This window comes from Bubalus kerabau, chromosome X (genome assembly GCF_029407905.1).
Source record: "Bubalus kerabau isolate K-KA32 ecotype Philippines breed swamp buffalo chromosome X, PCC_UOA_SB_1v2, whole genome shotgun sequence".
Lineage (NCBI taxonomy): Eukaryota > Metazoa > Chordata > Mammalia > Artiodactyla > Bovidae > Bubalus > Bubalus kerabau.
In genome coordinates, this window is record NC_073647.1 from 103,350,981 (window position 1) to 103,377,865 (window position 26,885).

The 26,885-nt window shown below is 48.1% G+C and overlaps 2 protein-coding genes across 6 annotated transcripts in view; both read right to left on the reverse strand.

Moving 5' to 3' along the window:
• Positions 1-201: 201 nt before the first annotated feature.
• Positions 202-7,264, reverse strand: PIM2 (Pim-2 proto-oncogene, serine/threonine kinase). The gene is made up of 6 exons (XM_055565715.1): positions 5,942-7,264; positions 5,685-5,794; positions 4,903-4,953; positions 2,360-2,732; positions 1,742-1,918; positions 202-1,645 (listed from the first exon to the last, which is right to left on the reverse strand). Exons 1-6 carry the CDS (start codon positions 6,345-6,347, stop codon positions 1,482-1,484), a joined length of 1,281 nt encoding a protein of 426 aa, XP_055421690.1. The 5' UTR covers positions 6,348-7,264; the 3' UTR covers positions 202-1,481.
• A 548-nt stretch (positions 7,265-7,812) lies between these two features.
• The window catches only part of OTUD5 (OTU deubiquitinase 5), a 31,100-nt gene continuing 12,027 nt past the window's right edge, over positions 7,813-26,885 (reverse strand). For 2 of the 5 annotated variants that reach the window (XM_055565711.1, XM_055565713.1), the window contains 8 exons: positions 26,474-26,564; positions 17,272-17,336; positions 17,029-17,185; positions 16,785-16,933; positions 12,366-12,569; positions 10,671-10,872; positions 10,469-10,582; positions 7,813-10,161 (listed from right to left, as the gene is read on the reverse strand). In XM_055565711.1, coding sequence (XP_055421686.1) covers positions 10,037-10,161; positions 10,469-10,582; positions 10,671-10,872; positions 12,366-12,569; positions 16,785-16,933; positions 17,029-17,185; positions 17,272-17,336; positions 26,474-26,564 — 1,107 coding nt within the window. In that variant the 3' untranslated portion in view covers positions 7,813-10,036. Of the gene's footprint in view, positions 10,162-10,468; positions 10,583-10,670; positions 10,873-12,365; positions 12,570-16,784; positions 16,934-17,028; positions 17,186-17,271; positions 17,337-26,473; positions 26,568-26,885 lie in introns of all 5 variants that reach the window. The other 3 variants (XM_055565709.1, XM_055565712.1, XM_055565710.1) reach the window with 2 other exon arrangements.

Sequence of the window (26,885 nt, forward strand, 5' to 3'; positions counted from 1 at the left end):
GGAAGGATTTCCTCCCCTGGGGTTGGGGAGAAGGGGTTTTTTCTGCCTCTGAACTGGCCATCATTGATTTGGGAGTGTGTTCCAGATGTCTTCAATGTCTACAATATCTCCAGAGGAGCCCTTCTGCACATATTGGGTGCTACATATGAGTTGAGGGGAAAATCAAGTTTTTCTTTGTGGTTCTCCTTGTATGCTAGGTCACTTCAGTCGCATCCAACTCTTTGTGACCCTATGAACTGTAGCCCACCAGGCTCTTCTGTCCATGGGATTCTCCAGGCAAGAATACTAGAGTGGATTGCCCTGCCCTCCTCCAGGTCTTCTTCCCAACCCAGGGATCAAACCCCCATCTCTTACATCTCCTGCATTGGCAGGTGGGTTCTTTACCCCTAGTGCCACCTGGAAAGTGGTCCTCCTTAAATGAACCCATAAAAGATCTTCAGGATGGTACAAGACTGAGGCTTCCTGCAGACAAAGGAGAGATCCAATCCATCTCCCTCTTGGTTCAGCATTCAGTAGATGCTCCACGAATGCCTCAATGCATCTACAAATGGCCAGTCACTTCTGATTCTATTACGTTTATTAAATAGTGGGTTTCCACGCATGGCTTTTTAAATAATCCAGGCAGGGGGAGAAGGAAGAGGAAGATAACAGTTGGAGCTCCCCTTCCCCAATACATAAGTATTTACATTTCAGCAACTGGACAACCCTGGCTCAGAAGGAGGCAGCAAGAATCTGAAAAAGATGGAGGGTGGGGCCCCAGGAGAACAAACAACAAGACTTATTTCCCCCACCCCATTCCCCCAAAAAACCATCCACCCCAACCTAGTGGACTCTAGTAGTGTCCATCTCCCATTCCCTCCCACATCATGAAAGTGGGGTTTCTCCTCACCAGAATAAGGGCACTTGGGATAACAGAGTAGGGTCCCCTCACCAAAAAAAAAGCCCTGGGACAACAATAGGGCTTACCTCCCCCAGAATAAACAACCCTGGGCTGAGGCAGGCAAGCAGCTTGACTGAATAGGGGACCCGAGGCTAGGGGAAAGGGTCCCTTTGCTAAAATAAGAGCCACTGGGGTATTGGAAGGAAAGCACCCTTGCCCAAATCAGAGCATTTAAACTAAGTTTGTGTGGTAGTAGCAGGAGGTGCCAGTGTAGGGGTTACTACTCATCAGAATAAGAGTCCCGGGGGGTTCAGAATGTTAAGTAACCTCAACCAAATAAACATCCTTAGCAAAACAAGAAGCAAAGAAGGAGCCCCTCCAGAATAAGAGAGCATATGTTCTACAAAGACAGCTCCTTAGAAAGACGGGAATGGGAACTGGGCAAACTTGGGTTATGTCTTCTTACCCCTGATCCCCAATCTCTGACCCTAGTTAACACTGGATTTTTAGAGACCTGTAAAACCAGATCAACAGATAACCATCTATCCCTGTGGCATGGCCACGGGATGACTATTTCAACTAATGGGAGCCCCAGCTAGCACTAGGGCAGTAGGGACCAGTCCAAAGGGGTGGGACCCCCTTTGGGAGTGTTGAGGGATGCATCCTCGGCTGGTGTCTGCATCCAGGGGTCCAGCAGGATCTCCTCCAGTGAGGGTCGGGCAGAAGGTTTGGGGGCCAGGCACCGGCGGATTAGGGCACAACAATCTGCAGATCAGAAGCACACAGGAGATTAGCAGTTAGTTGGGGGCACCAGTCCCTGGGAGGGATGAAGGCTGGTGGGCTAGAGGGGTTGAGTCTCACCTGGGGAGACATGGGCAGGGAAGTGGAGTTCAGCCTCCAGAATCTCCTGGTCTCTCTCAAAGGGAATGTCCCCACATACCATGTCATAGAGGAGGATACCCAGTGACCAGACAGTGGCTGGCAGGGCATGGTACTGGTGACGAGAGATCCACTCCGGGGGACTGTACACCCTTGTCCCTGCATGCAAACCACAGGTTAGACCATTTTCTGATAATGCCCTTCTCCCACCCCACCCTCTCCAGAAATATGGTCCCTTCACTAGAATTAAGAGAACTCACTATATGAGCAGGGTCCCCTCACCAGAATAGAAGCTCATTGGAATAAAAGCACTTAAGAGGTACAGTTGGACCTCCTTACCAGAAAAAGACTACTCAGGGTAATAATAGGATCCCCTCATCAGAATAAGAGCCCAGAGCAAGACCAGGGTACTGTCAGAGGATGGACTTTATTAGAGGGCAAGGCTTCAAAGTACCTAATATTAAAAACCAAGAACATTATAAAGGTGCACTATAGATCAAGGGTTACAGAACACCCCAGCACTGGAGGTCAAAAGTCAAGAGGCCAAAAAGATAAAAGGTGAAAACTCCCTCCACAGAGATTTAGGGAAGCCTTACTTACCATCAAAGTCAGTATAGGGTTCATCATGAAGCAGGGCACCAGAACCAAAATCAATGAGTTTGGTACAGCCCCGGCGGAGGTCCATCAGGATGTTCTCATCCTTGATGTCACGATGGACAACTCCACGGGCGTGGCAGTGCCGAACAGCTGCCACTACCTGGGCAAAGAGACAGCGGCTTCGGCCTTCACCCAACGGGCCTTGCTCTGTGATGTAGTCAAAGAGATCCTGGGCAGGCAGAGGCCGCTCAAGGACCAGCATGAAGCCCTCTGGTGTCTCAAACCAGTCAAGCAGGCGGATCACACCAGGGTGCCCACCGCCTGCACCCACCTTCCATAGCAGTGCCACTTCCAGTGGGCATGCGACTGAGTCTGACTGTGGGGGGAAGCAGGGAGAGAAAAGAGAACAAAGATGTCAGGCTGGCAGCTTTGAGGCTGACTTCTCAGATCTATGATCTGAACTTAAATCATAGGTCCTCAGCCTCCTGACTATGTAGCCTTAAGCAACCCCCTTCCTTCTGGGCCCACAGTTCTCTCATCTTAAGGGCTTAAACTCATACAGCCATTGGGAAGTTGATTCAAGCCAAAGCCCATGGTGGGGGTGGGGGAGAGACAAATTGGAAGATTGGGATCGACACATACACACTACTATATATAAAGTAGATAACTAATAAGGCTCTATTGTATAGCACAGGGAACAGTACTCAATACTCTTTAATGACCTATATGGGGAAAGAATCTTAAAAAAGTGGATATATGTATAACTGATTCACTTTGCTGTACACCAGAAACTAACATGCTGTGAATCAACTAACTTCAATAAAAATTAATTTAAAAATAAGCCAAAAAAATTTAAAAAGTCAAAGTCTATGCACATCTGGCATGTAATAGGAGCTCAGTAAATTCTTCTTTATTTTGGCCACACCCTGTGGCTTTTCGGATTCTAGTTCCCCAACCAGGGACTGAATCTGAGCCATAGCAGTGGAAGTGCTGATTGTCAATCATTGGACCATCAGGGAATTTCCTCAGTAAATGTTTGAAGAATAAATGAAAGTGATTCTTAACAAAAGCCTTCAGCAGAAGCAACTGATGAACACTACTTTGTAGTAATTTATCTGTTTTGTCTATTGATATCTCCAAAGAAACTAGAATAGCACCTTATACACAGTAGGTGCTTGCTAAATGTTTGTTAAATAGATAAAAAGCACTTTATAGCATAGGATCCGGAGAAGGCAATGGCACCCCACTCCAGTACTCTTGCCTGGAAAATCCATGGACAGAGGAGCCTGGTAGGCTGCAGTCCATGGGGTCGCTAAGAGTCGGGAACGACTGAGCGACCACTTTCACTTTTCACTTTCATGCATTGGAGAAGGAAATGGCAACCCACTCCAGTGTTCTTGCCTGGAGAATCCCAGGGACGGCGGAGCCTGGTGGGCTGCTGTCCTTGGGGTCACACAGAGTCGGACACAACTGAAGCGACTTAGCAGCAGCAGCAGCAGCATAGGATCTGACACAGCACTCAATAAATACTATTATTGTGTAACGGTTTATCTGCTTTGTTCACTGACACAGCTCAAACACTGAAACAGTGCCTGGTATAGTTGTTAAATAGGTGAAATCAATTAGAAAAGGATTCGTGCAAAAAGAACGCTCAATAAATGTAATATATTGCCAAGTATCTAGAACTGTGCCTGGCACATTCTAAGTGCTAAAATACATTTGTTAAATAGCTAAAAGTAAATAATTGCAAGGGAACTGGCATAAACAAGAACTCAATACTGTCAACATATGATATTTTGTCACTATCACTGAGCACTTAGAACTGTGTTGAATACAAGTACTTAGTGGAGCTTGGAACATAGTAAGCTTTTATGATGAAACAAAATCTGAGGCATACAGTCAGTGCTCAATAAAAGGCATACATGTTACTGGCCACAAAATCCACCCCAGGCTAGAAGCTTTGCAGGGACACACGGACTACCAGAAGCAGTCTTCCTGCCCGAGGTGGGGCCCTCTCCCGGCCAATCTATTGACACGCACAGTCGCAGACAGGTTTTCTCACGGGGCTGAAAAAAAAAATCCCGCTACTGCGCAGGCGCACCTCTTCCCTCTGCGTCCCACAGCCTGCACAGGCGCAGTTTCCCCAAAGCCCACCAGGGGGCACTCCCACCCCTACAACTTGCCCAGACCCGCCCAGTTGTCCGTTAGAGCTCTAGCTGTGGAAAAGAAGCAGCCACCATTACCATGGCAACCAATGACCTCTGCCCCTCTTTTCTCACCAGCATGCCCTGCGGGCAGCCCCCGAGGCAATGTTTGGAGGAGGATGAAAAAGGAGGGTGGGAGGGGAGAATCCAAGGCTCTAGAGGAACAGGGGTGAGTCAGAACTGCATGGAGGTGTGGATGTCACCATAGGGGAGTAAACATGGACTGGTAGGAGTGTTCTTCTCACCGTTACAGGGCCCAAAGAGTCATACAAACCATAGCAAGGTGAAATCCATCGTCAGAGATGGCGTCGCCAGGTCAAAAAGGACTCCAAAGATACTCACCAGGGGGGACCAGCCCAGCACGCGATTCCGGGGGATCACTTTGATGGCCACCTGAAGAAGCAGGCTGAGGTGAGGGGGCCAGCAGATGACCCCCAGACATCTCTCAGTCTGGACCCTCACCCTAGTCTTTCTGGTCCCACCCCCCTCACCCCCCAAACCACAATTCTAAATGAGCTGAAGCTTTTCCCAAGTCCCCAAAACCAAGTACACCTCTCCCACCATCTTTGGCCCCGGGCTCTCCCTTCTCAGGCTTCAGGACCCCCCATGCCAGGTGCTGAGTTCTGAACTTCCTAACACCCTAAACCCTTGATCTTCCTATCTAGCCCCAGGATACCACAACCCTGTAGCGGGGTCCTGGACCTCACGACTCCTCCCTGGACACCTGCCTCCAAAATCCCCCAAAATCTCAGCTCTAGGTTCCCACCTTCCCACATATATACACCTCTCCCAGATCCCAAGGTCTAGAGTCCTCATGACCCCCCCAATCCCGTCTCACTCCCCTGGACCTCCAGAATTCTTGCCCTGAAAATTCTCCCTTCCCCCATATACCCACCAGGACTTACACACACACACACACACACACACACACACACACACACACACATGCATGCGCGCATTCGCGCGCGCGCACTCGGACACCCTCAACAACCGGATCCCGGCCCTCATGACCCTACCACTCACACAGAGTAGGCTTATTCCGCGGTCAATTAGCATCCCGGCCCCAGGGCTCCCGCCACCACCACACACACACCTGGCCCTCCCAAGACCCTCGTGGTGGGTACCTGGAGTCGGTCTGTGACGCGATGTCCTGCGAAGACGGTGCCAAAGCCCCCCTTACCGAGGAGGGGGCCGAGTTGGTACTCGGCCTCGAACGCTTCCCGATCCTTGCCTCCTACGCAGGCGGAGGCGAGGAAGTCAGGGTCTCGGCGTGCTAAGGCTGGCCGCGACCCTCGACCCTTTCCCCCCCCCCCCCCCACCCCGCCGCCCTCAACCACTGCAGCCCGCCTGGCCTGGTTGCACTAGGGGGAGCCTCTCTCACCTGGCAGCGGCGTAGGAGTCATGGGGGCCACCGGGAGCCCCTGCAGAGGCTTAGTCAACATGGAGGAGGAGCTGCGCAGATTGAGCCCGCTGAGCCCGCAGGGTGTGGACGCCCGGGGCAGTGAGTCCGGGGAACCTGGACTAGGGGGCGCCAGGATGGAAGGTAAGGAGACTGGTGGCCCAGAAGGGCCAGCAAAGAGCGCAATGTTAGGATTCGCCGCGCGCGCCAGCCCTGACGCTACTGAGACAGGGCACGCGCCTCCCGAGAGAGTCGCCCGGGGCGACGGCCCCTCCCACTTGTCTTTGATCAATCCGGACTCAGCACCTGCTGTACCCCAGCCAATCGGAACCAGCTCTAATTTGCATACCACCCTCAACGTTTCAAGTACCCCCCTATGCAAATACATGCCCGTATCTTCCGCGGGGCGGGGTCTGCATGCACATGAGGGGGACGCGTGTGGAGAGGAAACTGGTTTTAGGAATCCCTTTCGCAGCAACCGGGTTTGTTTTGGTTGCGCGGCATTGTTTTTATGTGTCTGTATGTGCAGATATAAACTTAAAAAAATACACCGCCCCCTTTCCTAGGAAGTTGGTTGGCCGCCACTGCCTCGAGACTAGCGCAGAGATAATGCCAGGCCTTCTACGGCTTCTAAGAATCAGCCTGTGGTTATCCATGACCCTTTCTCCGAAGGGTACTCTTCAAACCAGGTCCAGAGCCCTCTAGGCGACAGGTGGCCTCCGCCCGGGAAGTAAAGCCAGGGATCCTTGAAGAACCTGTTCAGCCGTTAGGGAGCACTAATCTGACCACCACTGCTGTGGAGCCCTTAATGTAGACAGACCTGGCTAGACCTGGCCATGAGCCCAGTCAGCAAGTACAGATTCTGGAATAGTGAGGAGGGGTGCTTCTTGCAGGTGGGAGCAAGCCAGAGTGGTGGTGGCTTGGGATGTGTTTCTGGATGAGACACACACAGGGATCGCAGGAGCTCAGAAAGGTGGTAAAATACCCTTAGCCACAAATTTGGAAATAACAGGCCTCATGCTGCAGGAGACAGACATGCACTCCAAAGACACACACACAGGGAAGTACCATGTGAAAAATACACAAAAACACTGCCACATTCCCATGAGCTTGTCCTAAACATATACAGATATGTACTGTCACCGAGACTGAAACCCACTGTCAAGCAGGCATGCTGCCAGTTATGTCCTAGCATGACACCAGAGATGCAGTTACAGAAAGGCACTCCAGACAGATTCACATACACCTACACTGCCATATGACAAGGACACAAAAATGTCCCGTCAGACACACCACCAAAACTTGTCACAAAGATACTTGTACCATCAGACATGCAGTGTCACATAAAGACTAGTACTATTCCAGAAATGAGACCCAAAGTCTGTCACAGGAAGACACACAGACGCTCAAGACATACATGCACTTCTCCAAAGACATACATATACTTATGTGATAGAGCCACAGATAGACAGTATCACAAAAACAGACACGGATCCACCCAGTCAGTTGCTCTCTCTCTCTCACACACACACACCAGCAGACATGCAGCATTGTCAAACTATCCAGAAATAGCTACCCAGAATCTGTCACAGGAATACAAACGGACATTCATCCACCCTATCGGAAAGAAACCACAGATGCACTGTCACAGACAGACCCACGCAGACATGCACTTGTCTCAGAAACAGACACAAACTGTCAGAGATTGAGTCCCACACGCAGTCCCCATCTGACACACCTGGAAACAAGCCCTCATCTCACACACAACTAGAGACACTCTTGAGATGCACAAAGGCTTAGACTCACCAGTCTCTCTCACACACAAACACTCAAAAAGCAAATATACACAGGTACTCTCCCTTATTCATCCAACATTTATTAGGGGTCTACTGTAAGCCTACAAGGCCCTAGAGGGGGTGCAGATACTAAGAGATACACAGGTTAAGTCAGGCATCATAGCCCTGCCCAGGAATTTGATAGTACAGTTACTGGAGAAGAAGTAAAGACATATCTGTAGATAAAGGTGAGAATGTAAACGGGGTCACACAGGGCTTCTCAGGAGACCCTCTACCCATCTTGAAAGACAAAGTTGGAGGCTTGGGACAGAGGAAGGGCAAATTCCAGGTGGAGGCCAAGGAAAACTGGACAGAGAGGCAAGATGAAGTAGTCAGGGGCCAAATAGTACAGAAACTTCAACTTTAAGATAATAAATAATACCTGCTAACATTAGAGCTCTCAGAATGTGCCAGGCACCGTGCTGTCATTCATTATGTTGACCATATACACTCTCTCAATGCTCACAACAGAGAGAGCGTGAGGTAGTAGATATTTATCACTCCTGTCCTATATGTGGGACACTTGAAACTCAGAGAGCCTGCGACTTGACCAAAGCCACATAGTTAGAAAAAGCCGGTTTTAAACCAACTCTCCAACACAGTGCTTAACCAGTGGATTCCAGAGACACCTGCAGATAGCCACATCCTCATCTGCAGAGCTGGACATACATCCTTCCACAGGGACCCCATTATTGAGGGACACTGAAAAAAACAACTGAAAAACCTGGGGCCAGCCATCCTTCTTTGCCTTGGCTTTATCTCTAGGAAGGGCAGGGAGAGAAGTGTCAAGAGAACTGGGAACATGAATAAAAAAGGTTTAGCTATTCCTCAATTTCTAAAACCCAGTGTGCTTGTGTGGGGGGGTCCACCCTCTGGTCACTTCCATTAAACTCAGGTTGCTATGAAGCGACTGTTGTGCCTGTCCAAAGCATTTCCTCATCAAATACTCACAATGAAAGAGCAAACGTATTGGGGCTAGAGGCAGGCAGAGAAGTTGGGACATTCAGTCCCTACCATCAAGTTCAATTCTCTGTTCCCATCACACCCCAGGAAATAGGGTGGGCAGGCTACATCCTGTGCCAATACTGAGGCAGGGGCAGTGGGCAAAGACAGAGCTTTCTTGGTGGTAACAGGTCCAAAGGCTGATTCAGTAAACAATTAATCAAGTATGAACAAACTCTGGGCCTCCAGAGAGACCCCAATGGAGAGCATATAGCCCTTAGAAGTCAAGCCAAGGTCTGTGCCATCACCGCCTCTGACCAAAGGCTCACCCACCCCCTGCCCCACACAGAACAGAGGCGCTCAGGGGAAACTGACATTTGGTTTTATTGTGCCAAGGACATTACAGATGGTGGATCTTGTTGACACCTGCAAGGCATGGGTGCCCCATCTGCCGAGGTTGCTCCCACCCCCCACACTCAAATCCTGGGCGACGGCCATGATTCTCAAAAGTACCCCCCGCCCTGAGATTCCAAAGACTGGTGGTGGTGGTGGAAGCATAAGGAATGCAGCGAGGTCAGAGTCTCATTGTCCAAAGCCCACTTGACACCTGCCCCTTCCTGCCCTCCCACCCCACCCTGGCTTATACTCTAGATCCTGCCCATCTCCACAGAGCTGGAGGCCAGGTTCCTCAACCACATCTTTGTGCCCCGTGGCCTACCTGCCTCCAAACCAGAGAGATGTCACCTTCATAGAGCCAATCTGTTGTCTACACCACTGATTGATTTTATAAGATAAAAGTATATTTTAATAAAGAAAAACCTCAACATTGAAGGCTCAGACCTTATAAGGGTACTGGGAAGGGGATTTTTTCCCACTTCTTCCTCCCACCTCCCTGGTATCATTTGTGAAGGTAGGGTGACAAGTTTCTGATCTTGGAAGGAATAGGGGGCAGGGAGACGTTGCTGTCTCTCCTCTGGGGCTGCCTGGCTGCCAGTTGGTTTGTCTCTGTGTGCCCCTCGCCTACCTTCAGCACCCTTGCCCAAGTCCCCTGTGGAATGCAGGGATGGTGCTGTGCAGGGGAAACAGGGCACATCAGCTGGCGAAGAGACAGATGATGGTGGTGGTGGTGGCAGCGATGAGAGGGTGCGCAGGGGTGGGCCAGCCAGAGGGAAGTGGGGAGGAGCGAAAGAAGCGGAAAGAAGGAAGAAGGCAAGAGGGAAGAAAGCCAAAGAAGGTGGGGTGGCACCAGAGGGCAGGAGTGGTGGGGATTGGGAAATGGTCTCCAGTCTCTGGGTCTCCATCAACTCTTGTCTGGGGGTGGGTCTCTGTGCACTTTGTTTTTCTTCATACTGTCTAGGTATTCCTGTTGGGACACTGCCAGCACCGAGGCTAGGATCTCATCATCATCCCAGTCATTCAGACCTGCTGGGCAAGAGGAAGGGGAAAAGAATGACACAGCACTTTAAGCCTGCTTTCTCCTTGCCCTCTGCTGATTCTTGGCTCTGGAGAGATCCCATTCAGACCCCTACCACTTTTTTCTCTAAGGAGAAGGCTCCTCTGAGCCTACAAAATCCCACTCATCCCCTCTGGGACAGACTCTTGGGCCTGAAAAACTCGCTTTTCCTGAGGAGATGTCCAGAGGCTCCAGAAGCCCCCTTTTCAGGACCAGCTGCTTCTTCCATCTCTCCCCAACTCCCAGCTGGCCCCTAGACCCTAGAGAGAAGAGGCTTACCAAAGGCGGAGGGGGACATCTGCTGAATGAGGGCCCGGCACTCCAGAGCAGGGTAGAGGGACACGAGGGGGGAAGTAGCCCGGTCGGCCCCTGTCGAGAACTGGCTGCTTGTACCTGGGGCAGACAGACAGTCAAAGGCAGGGCTCAGGGCCTAGGCAGGACTTCCTGACCCCTGCATGCTCCCTATCAGCAAGTCACTGACCTGGTGCACAGGGTGAAGGAGGTTTGGCAAGAGCTAAGACAGTGCCTGGGGAAGGGGGCTTGATGCCCAGCTCAGCATGCAGCTCAGGGTGCTCAGGTGACGACGCTGAACTCCGCTGCCTTGGGGACCGGCTGGTCCACTCCTCAAGACCACTGGAGGCTGCTGCTGTGGCAGAGCTGCATGTGGCGCTGGCTTTCCGGGACTGTGGTGAGGAAGGTGGTGGTAAAGACCAATAGCAGTTGCAACTGTCCTCTGCCCCATTCCCGAAGGGCTCACTCCCTCCCAGAATCCTGGCTATGAAATACCTTCTACATAGGCTACCAATAATGGTCACATAATGGACCACAGGATCAAGGTAAGCACTTTAAAGCCCCTCTCACATCTTTACAGCCAGTCTGACAGGAAACCTGTTACTCCACCTTCAAAATAGATCCAGACTCTATCCCCTTCTGACTGCCTCCCTTGCCAGTACTACCATCAATCATCAGGACTACTATAGTCATCTTTTCCTTGGTGGTCTCCTGCTTCCACCTTTGCCCCTGCAACTCCATTTTACACTCAGCAGTCAGAAGGATCCTGTTAAATTCTAAATTCCCACTCTTTTCCTGCTCATAACCCTCTCATCATTCTCGCTTCACTCAGAAGAAAAGCCAAAGTCCTCACCACAGGCCACACTGGAAGGTCACAAGCCCTTTCCAATACGGCACACCCACCTTTCCCTCCATCTACTACTACATTCTGTTCTGCCACACTGGCCTCCAGGCTGCTTCCAAATCACACCAGCTGTGCACATACCTCAGGGTCTTTGCTCTAGCTGGTCCCTCTGTCTTCCCTGGTATAGGCACGTAATTCCCTCACCTCTGCAAGCTTTCGCTCAAATCTCACCCGGTCTGAGGCCAACTCTGACCATGCTATTTAATACTGTGAACTTCCAGCCCTACTCAGTCCTACTCATCCCCTTTACCCTGCTCTACATCTTTCATCCATACCACCTCTCAACTGATTTATTCATTATGTTTATGTCGTTCCACTCTGCATAAATGGAAGCACCACAAAGACAGACCTGGGACTGCCCAGCTCACCAATGTACTCCTATACACTAAGAACAGTGCCTGGCATAGACCTGAAATAAATACTTGTTCAACGAATGAGTCAGCTCTTGCCAACATCTATTAATCACTCTATAAGCTCCTTGTGACTCCTCAAATACCTGGCTGCCCTGCCTCACTCCCTGCCCTAAAAATTCAACCTTTTTATGTGAAGACTGACCAGATCCCCCACCTCTACTGGTCTTCCAGTCAGAGTCAAGGGCTCCACTGATGCATGTGTCTCCCCATCAAAAGACAGGATCACTGAGGGTGGAACGTGCAGGACCTGATTTTACATGCTCAGCAGAGTCTGGCACACAAGAACATTCAGCAAAAGCTTGTCCCTCTGAGACTATCCGTGAATCTGGCATTTCACCACCAGTGGCTACCCTCCCTCACTCCTTAAAAAAAAAGAGCTTATTCTGCACAGGTGTTGAGAGTTCTAAGGCACAATGCCAAGACTAAGGCCAAGATGAGGTACAGAAAAGGCTAGGATCTTCCTTCTCTCCCACATGTCAGAATCGCTTAGTTTGTTTCTGCCTGTTTGGGGACAGAACATGGAAGTAACATGTTCTTCGCCGGGCTAGTGACAGACCCCAGGACCCACCTGGCTGGGGCCACGGACTTGGCGAGCCTGTTTTTCTTGATCCCGCAGCCACTGCAAGTAGGATTCCCGGGCCACCTGCTCCTCAATGGCCTCATTTGTGGCCTCCCAATCTGTGGCCCGCTTCTTGTCTTCCAGCATCTGCTGTTCAATCCATGATTCCTCTGATGTTTTTATGGCATTCTTCATCAGGGACTGCTCTGCAAACTACAAGGAGTGGGAGAGGAACAGGGATGTGAGGCGACACTCTGAACTCTGGCCAAGAGCCAGAAGTGGCTCAGGGAGGTGGGCTCACAGGCTCAGAAGAGAGGCAGGAAGGCGGATACTCTTACTAAGCACCCCCCTAGACAGGCTGCCTATTCATCAGGGACTAGGGGAAGGCAGGCTTCGGTTGGGGGACTTGTCATTTCAAATTTCTATATTCAGAAGTCCTGCTGCCACCCCCAAGATACCTCAACTGATGTACTAAGTCTGGGGCAGTCAGGTGCCCTCCAGCCAGGGTTAGAATTTAAAGACACCTCACCAATTGATGACTCAGTTGTTGAGGCCTTCTTCACCTATGCCCAGATGGGACAAGGAGAAAAGATCACCTAAGAAGTTGAGTCCTGTGTGCACAGGGTAGATTTGAGTATTGGGGCATTTAAGTAGACAAGAGGACAGTGTCAGCATGGTGTGGGGTACTATGAGTTGTGGAACACCGTATGAGAGTGTCAGGCTGTGAGACATAACAGATTTTTTAAAAAGGAATAATGAAAAGTATCAGTGCCTATCCCACGGAATAAAAGTAAATTTCATTCAGTGAAAACTTATTTTAATGCACATATACACACCATACACCAACGTGTGTGTACACTAATGGTGTAAAATATAATTTTTTACCCATGGATAACAGTCCAAAAAGAATGCAAAATGCTGTTAGAATAAGCCAATTAAAAATGGGCAAAAAAGTCTAGACACACAACTTCATCAAAGAAGATAGAGTAAATAGGCACATGAAAAGACACTCAACATCATTTGTCATTAGGAATTGCAAATTAAAACAAGGTGCCCCTCAGTTAAAGGTATCAGTAAGAACCATAGTGTCATTCAGATACAGATGGTTACAGAAATATTTCTAGACATGTGCATACACACAGGTTAGTTTATACATATATTTTCTTGCTCTATCAGCTGAAAGGGCCTAAATCAAGGATACCCCAATAGCAAAGAGCATACTCAGTACCCAGATCTTGGTTTCTAATACAACATTCTCCAATAAAAGGAACTAAGGCTTCTTGGAGAAATGGCTGGTTCTAGAAATGGGACAAGGAATATACAAGATGAGCCTCTAGCACCTTGTAGTGCCAGAAAGTTAAATATTCAAAATAAAAATGAAAATGAAAAATAAAAATGAAAACAAACAAGCCAAAAAACACCTCCTCACAAACACTACCACAATGATGGGGATATTTCAAAGAGATGCAGGAACCAACTAAAAGAACTCCCAATAGCCAAAACTGGAAAAACTTGGGCATCAAAATAAAAATAGTACTGGATTATAACCCAAAGTATAAAAGTATTAAATAAATATCCATCATCCACAATGATATAAATAAATGACTAAATAAATAAATGGAGAATGAGATAAATCTCCCTTGCAGAAGAATTTCAAATAATTTATGTAGATACTCTGCCCTCAAAGAGATGGAGTATAACCTTCACCTTTTATTTGTATTTTTTCACTGCACTGCACTGCACCCAGGCCTTTGGCAGTGAAAGTGTGGAGTCCTAATGACTAGTCCACCAGGAAATTCCCTAATCCCTACTTCTTTTTTTTTTAATTTATCTATTTATTTGGCTGCACTGGGTTTTTTTTGTTGCACCATGTGGGATCTAGTTCCCTGACCAGGGATCGAACATGGGCCCCCTGCATTGGGAAGGTGGAGTCTTAGCCACTGGACCACTAGGAAAGTCCCCCTAATCCCTACTTCTTAAGTTTGGAGTATAAATGACTTCCTTCCACACAGTATAACATGGAAAAGGGAGTGGAGGTAGGGAAAGAGTAATTTTACAGTGGAGAAAACTTGATAAAACTACTTCTGCCAGATGATCAAGGTCAACATCAACAGTTACAAATCATGTTCACGTTACATACTGTTGATATGATGTGATAAGAATGCCACATTACCACTGTGACCCCCCTCTCTAAAACCCATAACCTCAAGTCTCATGAGAAATACATCAGACAAATTCCAAAAGAGAAACATCCTACAATATACATGACTGCTGCTGCTGCTAAGTCACTTCAGTAGAGTCTGACTCTGTGCGACCCCATAGACGGCAGCCCACCAGGCTCCCCCGTCCTTGGGATTCTCCAGGCAAGAACACTGGAGTGGGTTGCCATTTCCTTCTCCAATGCATGAAAGTGAAAAGTGAAAGGGAAGTCGCTCAGTTGTGTCCAACTCTTAGCAACCCGATGGACTGCAACCTACCAGGCTCCTCCGTCCATGGGATTTTCCAGGCAAGAGTACTGGAGTGGGGTGCCATTGCCTTCTCCAAATATACATGACTAGTACTCTTCAAAACTGCCAAGGTCACCAAAAACATGAAAATGTGAGAAACCATCAAAGACAAAGGAGAATAAAGAGGTATGACGACTTTTAGTTAATAACAATGTATCAATACTGGTTCATATAACAAATGTATTACAGTCATCTGATGTGTGAATAATAGGGAAACTGTGCAAAAGGGAGGAAGGTATGTGGGAACTCTGCACTATCTTAATTTTTCTGTAAATCTAAAACTATTCTAAATAATTAAATCTATTAAAAAAAAAACTTAGGGCACTCAGTTTTAACAAAAGGAAAAAGAAAAGACACAAGTGGTCAAACCACTAAAAGTCAGGAGTGACTGTTAAATGCACAGTGTTACCTAAAAGAAGCCATTGAAAAAACTATATACTGTATGATTCCAATTATATGACATTCTAGAAAAGGTCATAGAGTCTGTAAACAGATCGAAAACAAAGAAATTCGGAGAAACTGTCACAGCCAGGAGGAGCCAAAGGAGACATGACAACTAAATGTAATACAGTATCCTGGATGGGATCCTGGAACAGATAAGATCATTGGGGATAAACTGAAGTAATCTGTTTTTGTTTTATCCCTTTCTGAAGGTATCATCTACTGTTGTTGTTTGGTCACTTTTGTGTCCGACTCTTTTGCGACCCCATGGACTGTAGCCCTCCAGGCTCTTCTGTGCATGGAATTTCCCAGGCAAGAATACTGGAATGGGTTGCCATTTACTTCTCCAGGGCATCTTCTGCACCCAGGGATCAAACCTGTGTATCCTGCATTGGCAGGTGGATTCTTTACCACTGAGCCACCTGGGAAGCCCAAAAACTGAGGTAATTTGAACAAAGTATGGTCTTTAGTTAATATATCAATATTGGTTCATTAATTGTGACAAACATATTATGCTAATATGTTAATCACAGTAGAGTATACAGGATTTCTCTAATCACAATAATTACATGAATCTAAAACTGTTCTGAGATTAAAGGTTTATTTAATAAAATGAAACCAAAAAACCTCTATGGGGACTTTTGGTGGTCCAGTGGTTAAGATTTCACCTTCTAATGCAGGGGGTATAGGTTTGATCCCTGGTTGGGGAGCTAAGATCTCACATGCCTATGAGCCAAAAAAACTGAAACATAAAACAGAAGCAATATTCTAACAAATTCAATAAAGATTTTTAAAATGGTCCACATCAAAAAACCTCTATGTTGGAGGGTGTGTTGGTGTTAGGGTGTGTTTCCTAAAATGAGGCAGGAGTACTTTTGTAGGAAGTGAAACCTCAATAGAAGATAGCAAAATCCCCAACAGACAAGTGTTTGAGACAGAGAATGAAAATCTGTCAGTGTGTGCTAAGAAAATCTACTGCCCTCTCCTGAGCACCTAATAGGTACCAGGCCCAGTGTTAGGCACTTTCTGTATCACCCAAGCTGCCAGTCAAATCACTTGTACAACCTGACTTAGATACCAAGGCCAGCAAGTGGTGGGGCCAGGCCTACATTCCAAGTCTCTGTGACCACAGCTGTCTACTTGTGCTGGGGTTTGGAGGAGGATCCATGCGGGTACCAAGACACATAGACTGAGCCCTGGTTCACGGTTCCCAAGTTTGACTCCATATCTCAAAATGCCAACTCTCAACAGGCACAAAAGATAGGTGAACCAGCTCAAACAGGCAAACTGAGACCACAAAATGAGCCCTGAGGGATCACCTTGGATAACTTCCTAATTTCAGAGGTGAGACCTTAGGGGCGACTCAGAGAGGTTAACAGGACACTTTTGTGGGCAAGGGGCAAAATTGAGGCCCCAGCATGAGATTTCTGGTCTTCTGGTCTATCTCCAGTATCCATTCTAGGCACAGGGACCTGCTTACCCCCGGTTTGAATGATGGCAGGCCCAGTCCCACGCCAATGGTGGCCTTGTTAGGATTCACTACTGAGTTGTAGTGGATATTCCTATGGTAGCTGACACGAATGGGTTCATCCTCATTTTGATGGATCCCATGGAATGTATTAATGGGTTCTGCAGAGAAAGAGGAGACAGGATTCACAGTGGGCTGGGTGGAACAGGCTCAGACCACAAGTGATCAACTGCTCACCTACCCACCACAGAAGTACCTGTGCTGTACTGGTACACCTCCACGGGCCGGTTGTACATCTCTGCCATGGCCTGCATCTCAATGTGGTTGCCATGGCAGTTGTTTTTCCGCTTCCGGTTGATGTAGGTGGTAAAGTCCTCTGTGACATAGTTGGAGAAGTAGTCAGCATTCTTCATCTGCAGAAAAGATCAGAGGATCAATGTCTATGTGGAGAAGAGATCCTCCATTCTGCCCTTACCCCAAGGTCTCTGCAAGGTCTCACCAGATAGTCCATGCAGTGCTTTCGAACAACCTCATGCATGTCCTGGTCTCCATATACCTGGTCAGCTGTGGGGACAGAAGGAGAGGCTGGAGTCAGAGCTGCCACCAAAGAAGAGTTCTGAATCAGAACATCCTTGCGGGTGAAGGGCTGGGGGCCAGGGAACCTCCCTTACCTACCCCTACCCTAAGGAACGGAGAATTCTTGGCTTTGTATGCTGGAATATGGTCATGAAAAAAGAGGCAGGAAAGGACAGTCTTTAAGAACAAGAGTACAGGTGAGAGGGACAGAACCACAGGCATCTTGTGTAGATAAGCAGCCTTAAGCACCATTGATTCCACATACACCACTCTTCGCTCTTCACATGAGGACACTGAGGCTCGGGGAGTTTGTGATTTGACCAAGGTCACCCAGAAGTCAGTCCATGACAGATTCAACTACAGAATTCAGTTTCATGACTCTCAGGAGTCATTATGGCCTTTATGAGGTGAAAAAAGAGGGAAAGGGAAGGGAAAATAACTGGGCTCTAAGCCCAGTTCTGTTTAGTTCAGTTCAGTCGCTCAGTCATGTCCAACTCTTTGCGACCCCATGAATCACAGCATGCCAGGCCTCCCTGTCCATCACCAACTCCCGGAGTTCACTCAAACTTATGTCCATCGAGTCGGTGATGCCATCCAGCTATCTCACCCTCTGTCGTCCCCTTCTCCTCCTGCCCCCAATCCCTCCCAGCATCAGAGTCTTTTCCAATGAGTCAACTCTTTGCATGAGGTGGCCAAAGTACTGGACTTTCAGCTTTAGCATCAGTCCTTCCAATGAACACCCAGGACTGAACTCCTTTAGAATGGACTGGTTGGATCTCCTTGCAGTCCAAGGGACTCTCAAGAGTCTTCTCCAACACCACAGTCCAAAACCATCAATTTCTTCAGCACTCAGCTTTCTTCACAGTCCAAATTTCTTCAGCACTCAGCTTTCTTCACAGTCCAACTCTCACATCCATACATGACCACTGGAAAAACCATAGCCTTGACTAGACGGACCTTTGTTGGCAGAGTAATGTCTCTGCTTTTGAATATGCTATCTAGGTTGGTCATAACTTTCCTTCCAAGGAGTAAGCGTCTTTTAATTTCATGGCTGCAATCACCATCTGCAGTGATTTTGGAGCCCCAAAAAACAAAGTTTGACACTGTTTCCCCATCTATTTCCCATGAAGTGATGGGACCAGATGCCATGATCTTCATTTTCTGAAAGTTGAGCTTCTATTTCCCATGAAGTGATGGGACCAGATGCCATGATCTTCATTTTCTGAAAGTTGAGCTTTAAGCCAACTTTTTCACTCTCCTCTTTCACTTTCCTCAAGAGGCTTTTTAGTTCCTCTTCACTTTCTGCTATAAGGGTAGTGTCATCTGCATATCTGAGGTTATTGATATTTCTCCCGGCAATCTTCATTCCAGCTTGTGCTTCTTCCAGCCCAGCATTTCTCATAATGTACTCTGCATATAAGTTAAATAAGCAGGTTGACAATATACAGCCTTGATGTACTCCTTTTCCTATTTGGAACCAGTCTGTTGTTCCATGTCCAGTTCTAACTGTTGCTTCCTCACCTGCATACACAGGTTTCTCAAGAGGCAGGTCAGGTGGTCTGGTATTCCCATCTCTTTCAGAATTTTCCACAGTTTATTGTGATGCACACAGTCAAAGGCTTTGGCATAGTCAATAAAGCAGAAATAGATGTTTTTCTGGAACTCTCTTGCTTTTTCCATGATCCAGCAGATGTTGGCAATTTGATCTCTGGTTCCTCTGCCTTTTCTAAAACCAGCTTGAACATCAGGAAGTTCACGGTTCACATATTGCTGAAGCCTGGCTTGGAGAATTTTGAGCATTACTTTACTAGCGTGTGAGATGAGTGCAATTGTGCGGTAGTTTGAGTATTCTTTGGCATTGCCTTTCTTTGGGATTGGAATGAAAACTGACCTTTTCCAGTCCTGTGGCCACTGCTGAGTGTTCCAAATTTGCTGGCATATTGAGTGCAGCACTTTCACAGCGTCATCTTTCAGGACTTGAAATAGCTAAACTGGAATTCCATCACCTCCACTAGGTTTGTTCCTAGTAATGCTTTCTAAGGCCCACTTGACTTCACATTCCAGGATGTCTGGCTCTAGGTCAGTGATCACACCATCGTGATTATCTTGGTCGTGAAGATCATTTTTGTACAGTTCTTCTGTGTATTCTTGCCACCTCTTAATACATACCATTTCTGTCCTTTATTGAGCCCATCTTTGCATGAAATGTTCCCTTGGTATCTCTAATTTTCTTGAAAAGATCTCTAGTCTTTCCCATTCTGTTGTTTTCCTCTATTTCTTTGCATTGATCGCTGAGGAAGGCTTTCTTATGTCTCCTTGCTATTCTTTGGAACTCTGCATTCAGATGTTTATATCTTTCCTTTTCTCCTTTGCTTTTCGCTTCCCTTCTTTTCACAGCTATTTGTAAGGCCTCCTCAGACAGCCATTTTGCTTTTTTGCATTTCTTTTCCATGGGGATGGTCTTGATCCCTGTCTCCTGTACAATGTCACGAACCTCTGTCCATAGTACATTAGGCACTCCATCTATCAGATCTAGTCCCTTAATCTATTTCTCACTTCCACTGTATATGATTATAAGGAATTTGATTTAGGTCATACCTGAATGGTCTAGTGGTTTTCCCTACTTTCTTCAATTTAAGTCTGAATTTGGCAATAAGGAGTTCATGATCTGAGCCACAGTCAGCTCCCGGTCTTGTTTTTGCTAACTGTACAAAGCTTCTCCAACTTTGGCTGCAAAGAATATAATCAATCTGATTTCGGTGTTGACCATCTGGTGATGTCCATGTGCAGAGTCTTCTCTTGTGTTGTTGGAATAGGGTGTTTGCTATGACCAGTGTGTTGTCTTGGTACTAGTAAACAAAATGACCCAAATGTTCTGAGCTTCATATGCCTCAAGTGTAAAATGGGATCAAGCTGAGTAACTTCCTGGCAAGCCTCTTGTGGAATTAATGAGATAATAGGTGTGAAGCGACTGGCCCTAGTCTTGGGACAGAGCAGTCGCTCAGAGACCCTGTCCTGTAGTGGGGCCTGAATGTGGGGTACTATGAAGGTGACAGAAGTGAGTAAAATTCTGACCCTATCCGCAAGAAGTATGTGGTCTATAAGAGAGATAAGACACATATGCACCTAACTTAATTTAGGTCCAGGCATCACAGGGCTTTGGTCACAATAAGAACTAGGCTCCCTCTGCCTCAGCTGAGGATGTTCACACATGCTGTTTCCTCCTTTCAGGATGTTCTTTCCATCCTGTTTGGCTGCCTACTTGTCAAACACCCATGCACTCTTAAAACAGTTTCCCACTCCTCTAAGGCACCCCATCACCAGATTTATCAAAGCAGCATACAGACTTCACCTGATCACACTGGGCTCCCACTGAGGGCAGAGGGAAGTTCATATACAAGTCCACCCCCAGGCTCAGAGCCTGGTGCGGTACAAGAAATGCAAGTTTGCTGAGTGGATTGGGGAGGATGGGGGAGTCAGGGAGCCTTCTCCATGAGAAATTAAAGTGGGCTTGAAGATGAAGCATGCTTGACGTCCACTGGCTAAGACAAAGAGGGACTGTCACTTTGTCTCCTCAGAGGACTGTTGCTCTGATGGGATCTCCCTGCGACATGGGCAGGGGCAGGTCCCACAGCAAACACTGCAGAGTTCTTCCATGACACAGTCTACCTCTGCGAAGAGTCACCAGAAGAGCGCCTTTGCTGCCCTCCCCCCTCCCCCCTCCATGAAGGGTTCTGTGAGATAAAGAGAAAAAGGCAGCTCTGAAATAGAAAACAGGGCCCATGCCTGTCTCATGTCCTCCTGGAGGTGCAGAGACCAGAGGGTGATGGGGAGTGGGGGTTGTGAGGTGGGAAGGGGTAGCCCCTTTACCGATGTAAACAAGGATGTGGGTTCTGCGGCCACACTCTCCCTCATCCCCCTCCCCCTCTGCAGCAGTTCCAGCAAGTCACATGCCCTGTGCACAGGCTGGGGGCCCCCTGCCACTGCCTTTCTTAGAAGCCAGGACCACAAACCCACTGTGGCTGCCGGAGCTGCTTGAGGAGCTATTTCCGTAGAATAAACCTGGGGTGCTGAAGAGAGGCAGTGCTGTTGGCAGCTGCAGTAAACAGGAACTGAGATGGCAGTGAAGGGGTTAAATAGGGGTTGGTCTGCCAGGCTCAGGAAGGTGGCTGAGATGTTCTCAGGCAAGCATCAACAGGCATTTCCAGTCCTGGGAGGTGGATCTATCCAGATGTAAGATGTAAGAAGTCAGGGGAAAGGGGAGACTATGGGACCGGAAAGGGAGTTGGGAGAGAACCTTCCCAAGAAGTTCCCATTTCCCTACTATTGACTCCCTGCTTGACAAAAAGGCTCTTCTGCCTCCTGTGTGGCACTGGACAAGGCCTTAACCTCTCTGGGCTGCAATATCCTCATCTATAAAGTGGGGAAAATAACTCCTTTTCCTCTCATGGGACATTGTCAATACTAGAGGGGATGGTCTGCCAAATACCTAAGGCATACTAGATATTCAAGAGATGGGGTTCCGTTTGTCATAAGGAGAACGATGACTCCTTCAGATAGCCAGTCACCCACAAGTCAGCTAGAATTTCACCAGAACCACTTAAGTCCTTCCTCATTTCTGTTGCACTTCATCAGCCAGAGGAAAGTCCCAAACTCAAAGTGTAGGTTCTCTCTCCTCATGCAGGCAGAACTGGTTCTCTACCTTTGCTGAATCCAAAGGTCCACTAGCCTACCTTGTGCCCGTAGTTCAAATCTTTAGCAACCAAATTAACATCAAATCAGTAACACAGGCCTCACAAAATAGGGTCCTTACGTGTGGGCAAGGGATGACCTTCTCAATTTACCTATAAAATATAAAATACCACCTTCTCGCTTCAATTCTAAGATGCACCAATAGGTGGTACAGAACATGTATTTAATCACAGCTTTTGGGAGAGGGAAACCCATGTCACTGGTTATAAGACATACCCTAGTTTAGGGATCATCAATGTGGAAGAAAATGTGCATCTCTGAACCAAGGAAAGAGAGCAACAATACCTTGCCAATGAAAGAGAGTAGAAGGACCTTCTCAATGACATAAAAACACCCAGTGCAGGACTAAGAACACAGGAAATCATCACTGTGGAGATGCTTGTCTGAATTTGCCAGCCCCACCTCTGTCCTCCAGAAAGCCCTCCTCCCTCCCTAGCGATTGGCACATGGAACTAGGGACTGAGCTGGACTTCCCTGTGGGGCTCAAGGTGGAGGAAAAGAGCCCAGTGGTCCTGCAGAGGTAGGGGAATTCAGAGCACTTGTTTTGATAGAAACTGAAACTCCTCCTCTTGCTGACACTGCACTTGTGGGCAATCTGCACCTGCTCTCCCCTCCCAGAGTCCAGTTGGAAGGGGGTCCCCCACTCCCTCACCTCTGTCCCCAGCCCAAAGAGGGCTCAGAAATCTTCAGTACATTACTATAATTGGTTCCACCAAGGCCTTTTCACATCCCAGCTCATTCCATCCTTACCCTAAAAAACCCTACTTTACACAGGAGGGATACTAAGGTACAGAAATGTGGCACAGCTGGCCCAAGGCCACACATTCGGGAGGTTGAAGGAGAGGCCAGGCTTTCAAGGAATAACTGGTAACTTTGAAAACTGATGCCGCAGGAGACATTACCACCACCAATCTGGCTGTCAACTTAGCCACCTGACTCCCTAGGTCAGGCTTGTCTGCCTCAGTTTCCCCACCAACACAAGCAGGAATCAGCTGGAACCTAGGAAAGGCCTGCAAGTGGTCAGAGATTATAGATATATTAGGACCTATACCCCTCACTAAGGCCACAGAGGTCAGCATGAACATTCCCTCCCCACACCCTATGTATGTCCTTTCTCTGAGCGTACAGAGACACCAGCACAGAAATGCACATGTGCATGCACACAGTCAGTAAAAGATGTTCCTTAAAGCCAAATACCCACACAACAATCACAACTACAGAGAACTGTCACATTAAAAAAGTAGATGCTCTTGCCACCCTCAGTTGGGGAGCCAGCAAAACTCAGCCCTCTCAATAGCCTGGTCTCTCTCAGATGCCTGCTCCTCTACTCAAGAATTCCCACCGCAAAGATGGAAAAACTGAAGGAGGCAGGGCAGAGAGGTCAACAGAAGCCAGTGTACATGGTGGTCCATGGATTCTTCTCCTTCTGGCCTGCTTCAACCTCAAACACAAATGTCTGATACTGGCTGTGTGACCTAGATAATAAGGCCCTGACCTTCTCTTGAGGCCTGTTTCCCATTTATAAAATGACAAGTTGATCTAAGATCCATTCCTCCAATGCTGACAGTCCATGTTCCAAGACCAAAAGGCCTTGAGCAGTGGACCTTGCTAATGTTTCTGGGCCCCATCACTGAAATATGCACAGCCCCAGCTGCATCCCCACAACTCATGCAGACACCCACACACAAGGCCACCACTCTGCCCACAGAGGCCAAGGCCAGGGACAGAGGTTTTTGCTGAGTCAAAGCTGTACGCAGAGAGGGAGGGAAGAGAGATGCAGACTCACGTTTCCAGGAGAAGGTTATCTGAGCACAGCAGGGGCAGGGTGGACCACAGGATCCCTCTGGGACCCAGGCTCCCACTTTCACTCCACCCCAGCCTATGCTGATGCCCACGAGTCTCCAATAGGTGGTAGGCGAAAGAACTGTCCACAGGCATGAGATACCGGTTCACACTGGGGACACCCAGATCTCAAGAGGCAAAACAGAGGGCAAAACCCACCTGCCTCAGGACTTCTAAGAGTAAAGGGCCACAGGCTCCTTGCTGCAATAAACAAGGCCCTAGAGATCACAGAAAACAGCCACAGTCACCCAGCCAGTTGACTCCTAAGAAGGTAGGGCTTTCCTAGGGTCATAGAAAGAATGTGTCCTTTGGACACATCTGGGTTCCCATGCCAGTTCTGCCACTACTTACCCTGGGCATGTCACTTCCCCTTCCTGAGCCTCTATGGCAGGCTCTTCTCACCTGGTCTCATGGGATAAGGATCCCAATTTTGCAGGTGAACCTGAAGTACCACGTGAAATGCCGAGCAATCAGTCAGGGTCAAGGAACAAGAGTGGTCTCTTTGTCTCTCCTCATTTCAACTCCAACCCTCAGTTATGTGGTCCTTCTACTATTCAATGTGTGACAGGAAGTTAGAAATTGTCACCCTTCTCACCAGAGCCTAGAGCAACTACCACCTGTCCCTGTCCCAGAGAGGCTAGAAGCAGAGGGGTAGCACAAAGCATGAGGATAAAGTCCCCTTTGGGGTTACATGTCCTGTGTAGTCTGCCCCAGGGAAACCTCCACATGAGGCCTAGAGACCCAGGGGTCATGTACTTCTCAGGGAGAGGCCATGGGGCTTCTGAGGTTTTACAAAGAAAAGCCAAGTGCAGCCCAGTCAGAGGAAATGTGTAGCCATAGTGCTGATAGGGAAAGGCCTTCAACCTGTCATGGTCAGCTCTTCCTGTAAGCTTAGGCCCCTTTACTGTTAGGTCTCAATGAGGGGGAAGGGTCAGAAGGTGTTTGGGAAAAACAGCCAGATGAACACACACTTAAATTTTGTTTCTTACATGGGTTACTGCCAAGCCTGGTCTTAACTAGGCCCAAGGCCCACCTCAAATAACACCCAAGACACAGATGCCCAGGTGCATTCTCTGACCCTCACTCCACCAGCAGCCTTGCTTACCCCACATTCAGACGAAGGTCTCGGCACAGGCCTAACACCTAATGGGTCCCCATCTATTCTTTCTTTGCATTCCTTTGGTCCAAGATGCCCCCAAACCTATCTCTTTCTCTAGGAAACATCCCTGGGAGAACATGGACTTGAGCCACAGGGATAAGGGAGTTGGCATTTTCCCAGCCCATCAAAGTCCACTGCCTGAACCTCTTCTGCTTGGTAGAATAGGGAGACAACCACTCACCCCACCTAACTTTCTACCACCCACTCAAACATTTGTGACTCTGAGGCACCACTAAGAACTGCAGAATCAACACCATTTCAAATATGGGAAAACGGAAGTTATGAGTCAGGGGGAGAACTGGAATAAAGGGCTTCTGACTCTCAGGTCAAGGCTCTTATCAGAGGGGATGTTTCCTTGGGAGACGTCAGAGCTCCAAAAGGAGTGAATCACACTCCCAGCTTCCCTTGGACACTAGCATAGAACTTCACAATTGCTTGTTGAGTCACCGGAGCCAGAGGAGCTTCAAAGATCTAGCTCAGATTGGACAGCAGATGGTATTAAGGAATTATTAATTTTGTTATGTATGTAATGGTATTTTTGTTATGTTAAAAAAGAACGAGTCCTTATTTGTCAGAGAAACATACAGAAATATTTACAAATGAGATGATCCATGTTGGGATTCTGTTTTAAAACTATTCTTGTTTCAGGGGAGTGAAAGAGTGGGTGGGGTAGTGATGAAACCAAGTTGGCAATATGTTAACAATTATTTTGAAGATGAGTGATGGGTACATAAAGGGTTCACTATTCTACTTTTGTGTAAGTTTAAAAAAAAGTTCTGTGTCCCACGGTGACAGCTGTGTGCTGCAGTTAGCACAGGCCTCACACTAACCTAACCCAGGCTCTGCTTCCTGACTGCACTATGTACTCTCTGACCCTAGGTAAGTCACTCTCTATTTCTGAGCTGCTTTTCTCATCTGACAACTGGAAGCAATGGTCCTTCACTTATCTAGCTTGGAGGAGAATTAAAAGTTTTCCTCCAGCACCTGACAGAGCAGTTTGTCCCTGCTGCTGCTGCTAAGTCGCTTCAGTCGTGTCCGACTCTGTGTGACCCCATAGACAGCAGCCCACCAGGCTCCTCTGTCCGAGATTCTCCAGGCAAGAATACTGGAGTGGGTTGCCATTTCCTTCTCCAATCTGTCCCTAAGTAAAGTTCTTTTCTCCATCTCTATTACTACCGTTACTATTACTTTCACACCACCATACTGCCTCATGACCAAAGGCTAGAGACCAACTACTAACTTAGGCTGAGGCCAGGAGTCCCTAAAAGACCAGCTAACTCTGCCCCCAACCCTGTCACACAAGTCACTCCTGACAACTGCAGCATAGTTCAGGGGCAGCCCTAGGCCCTTGAAGGCTAAGGCAAAGACTCACCTACAGCCCGGAAGAGACAGGCACCATCCTCCTTCATCTGCTTGATGATGAAGCCCTTCTTGTCTCGCAAGGCCTTTTCAAACCAGTGCTCCTGCTGGAGGGAAGAGGTAGGGATCATCAACAGGAAAGACCCATACCCTCACCCCCAAGGCCCTGTCCTTGAGCTCTTAAGGGACCCAGATGATTGGCTGAGAGGACAACGGACAAGGTCCAGTTCTCCGCCCTGCTAGACCACTCCATGCATGTGGAGCAGGAGACCCTTCTAGCGAATCAGTCTCTGTGTAAGCAGAAGGCTTGCTCCCAGAGGGGCCTCAGCTGCCCTGAGAGCAGAAGCCTCATCTATATTCTAACCCCTGCTGACCATCCTGGGAATCTCATGTTGGGCCTATCCCCTAGGCAGCCAGAGGCCCAG

What these genes read in the sequence shown, in the direction of transcription:
- PIM2 (XM_055565715.1), bottom strand. Translation starts at nt 6,347, where the DNA reads ATGTATTTGCATAGGGGGGTACTTGAAACGTTGAGGGTGGTATGCAAA. An exon ending in TGCTGGGCTGGTCCCCCCTG is followed by an intron (nt 2,733 to 4,902) that starts GTGAGTATCTTT and finishes TTCCCCCCACAG; the next exon opens with TCAGACTCAGTCGCATGCCC. An exon ending in CCCTGCCCATGTCTCCCCAG is followed by an intron (nt 1,646 to 1,741) that starts GTGAGACTCAAC and finishes TCTGATCTGCAG; the next exon opens with ATTGTTGTGCCCTAATCCGC.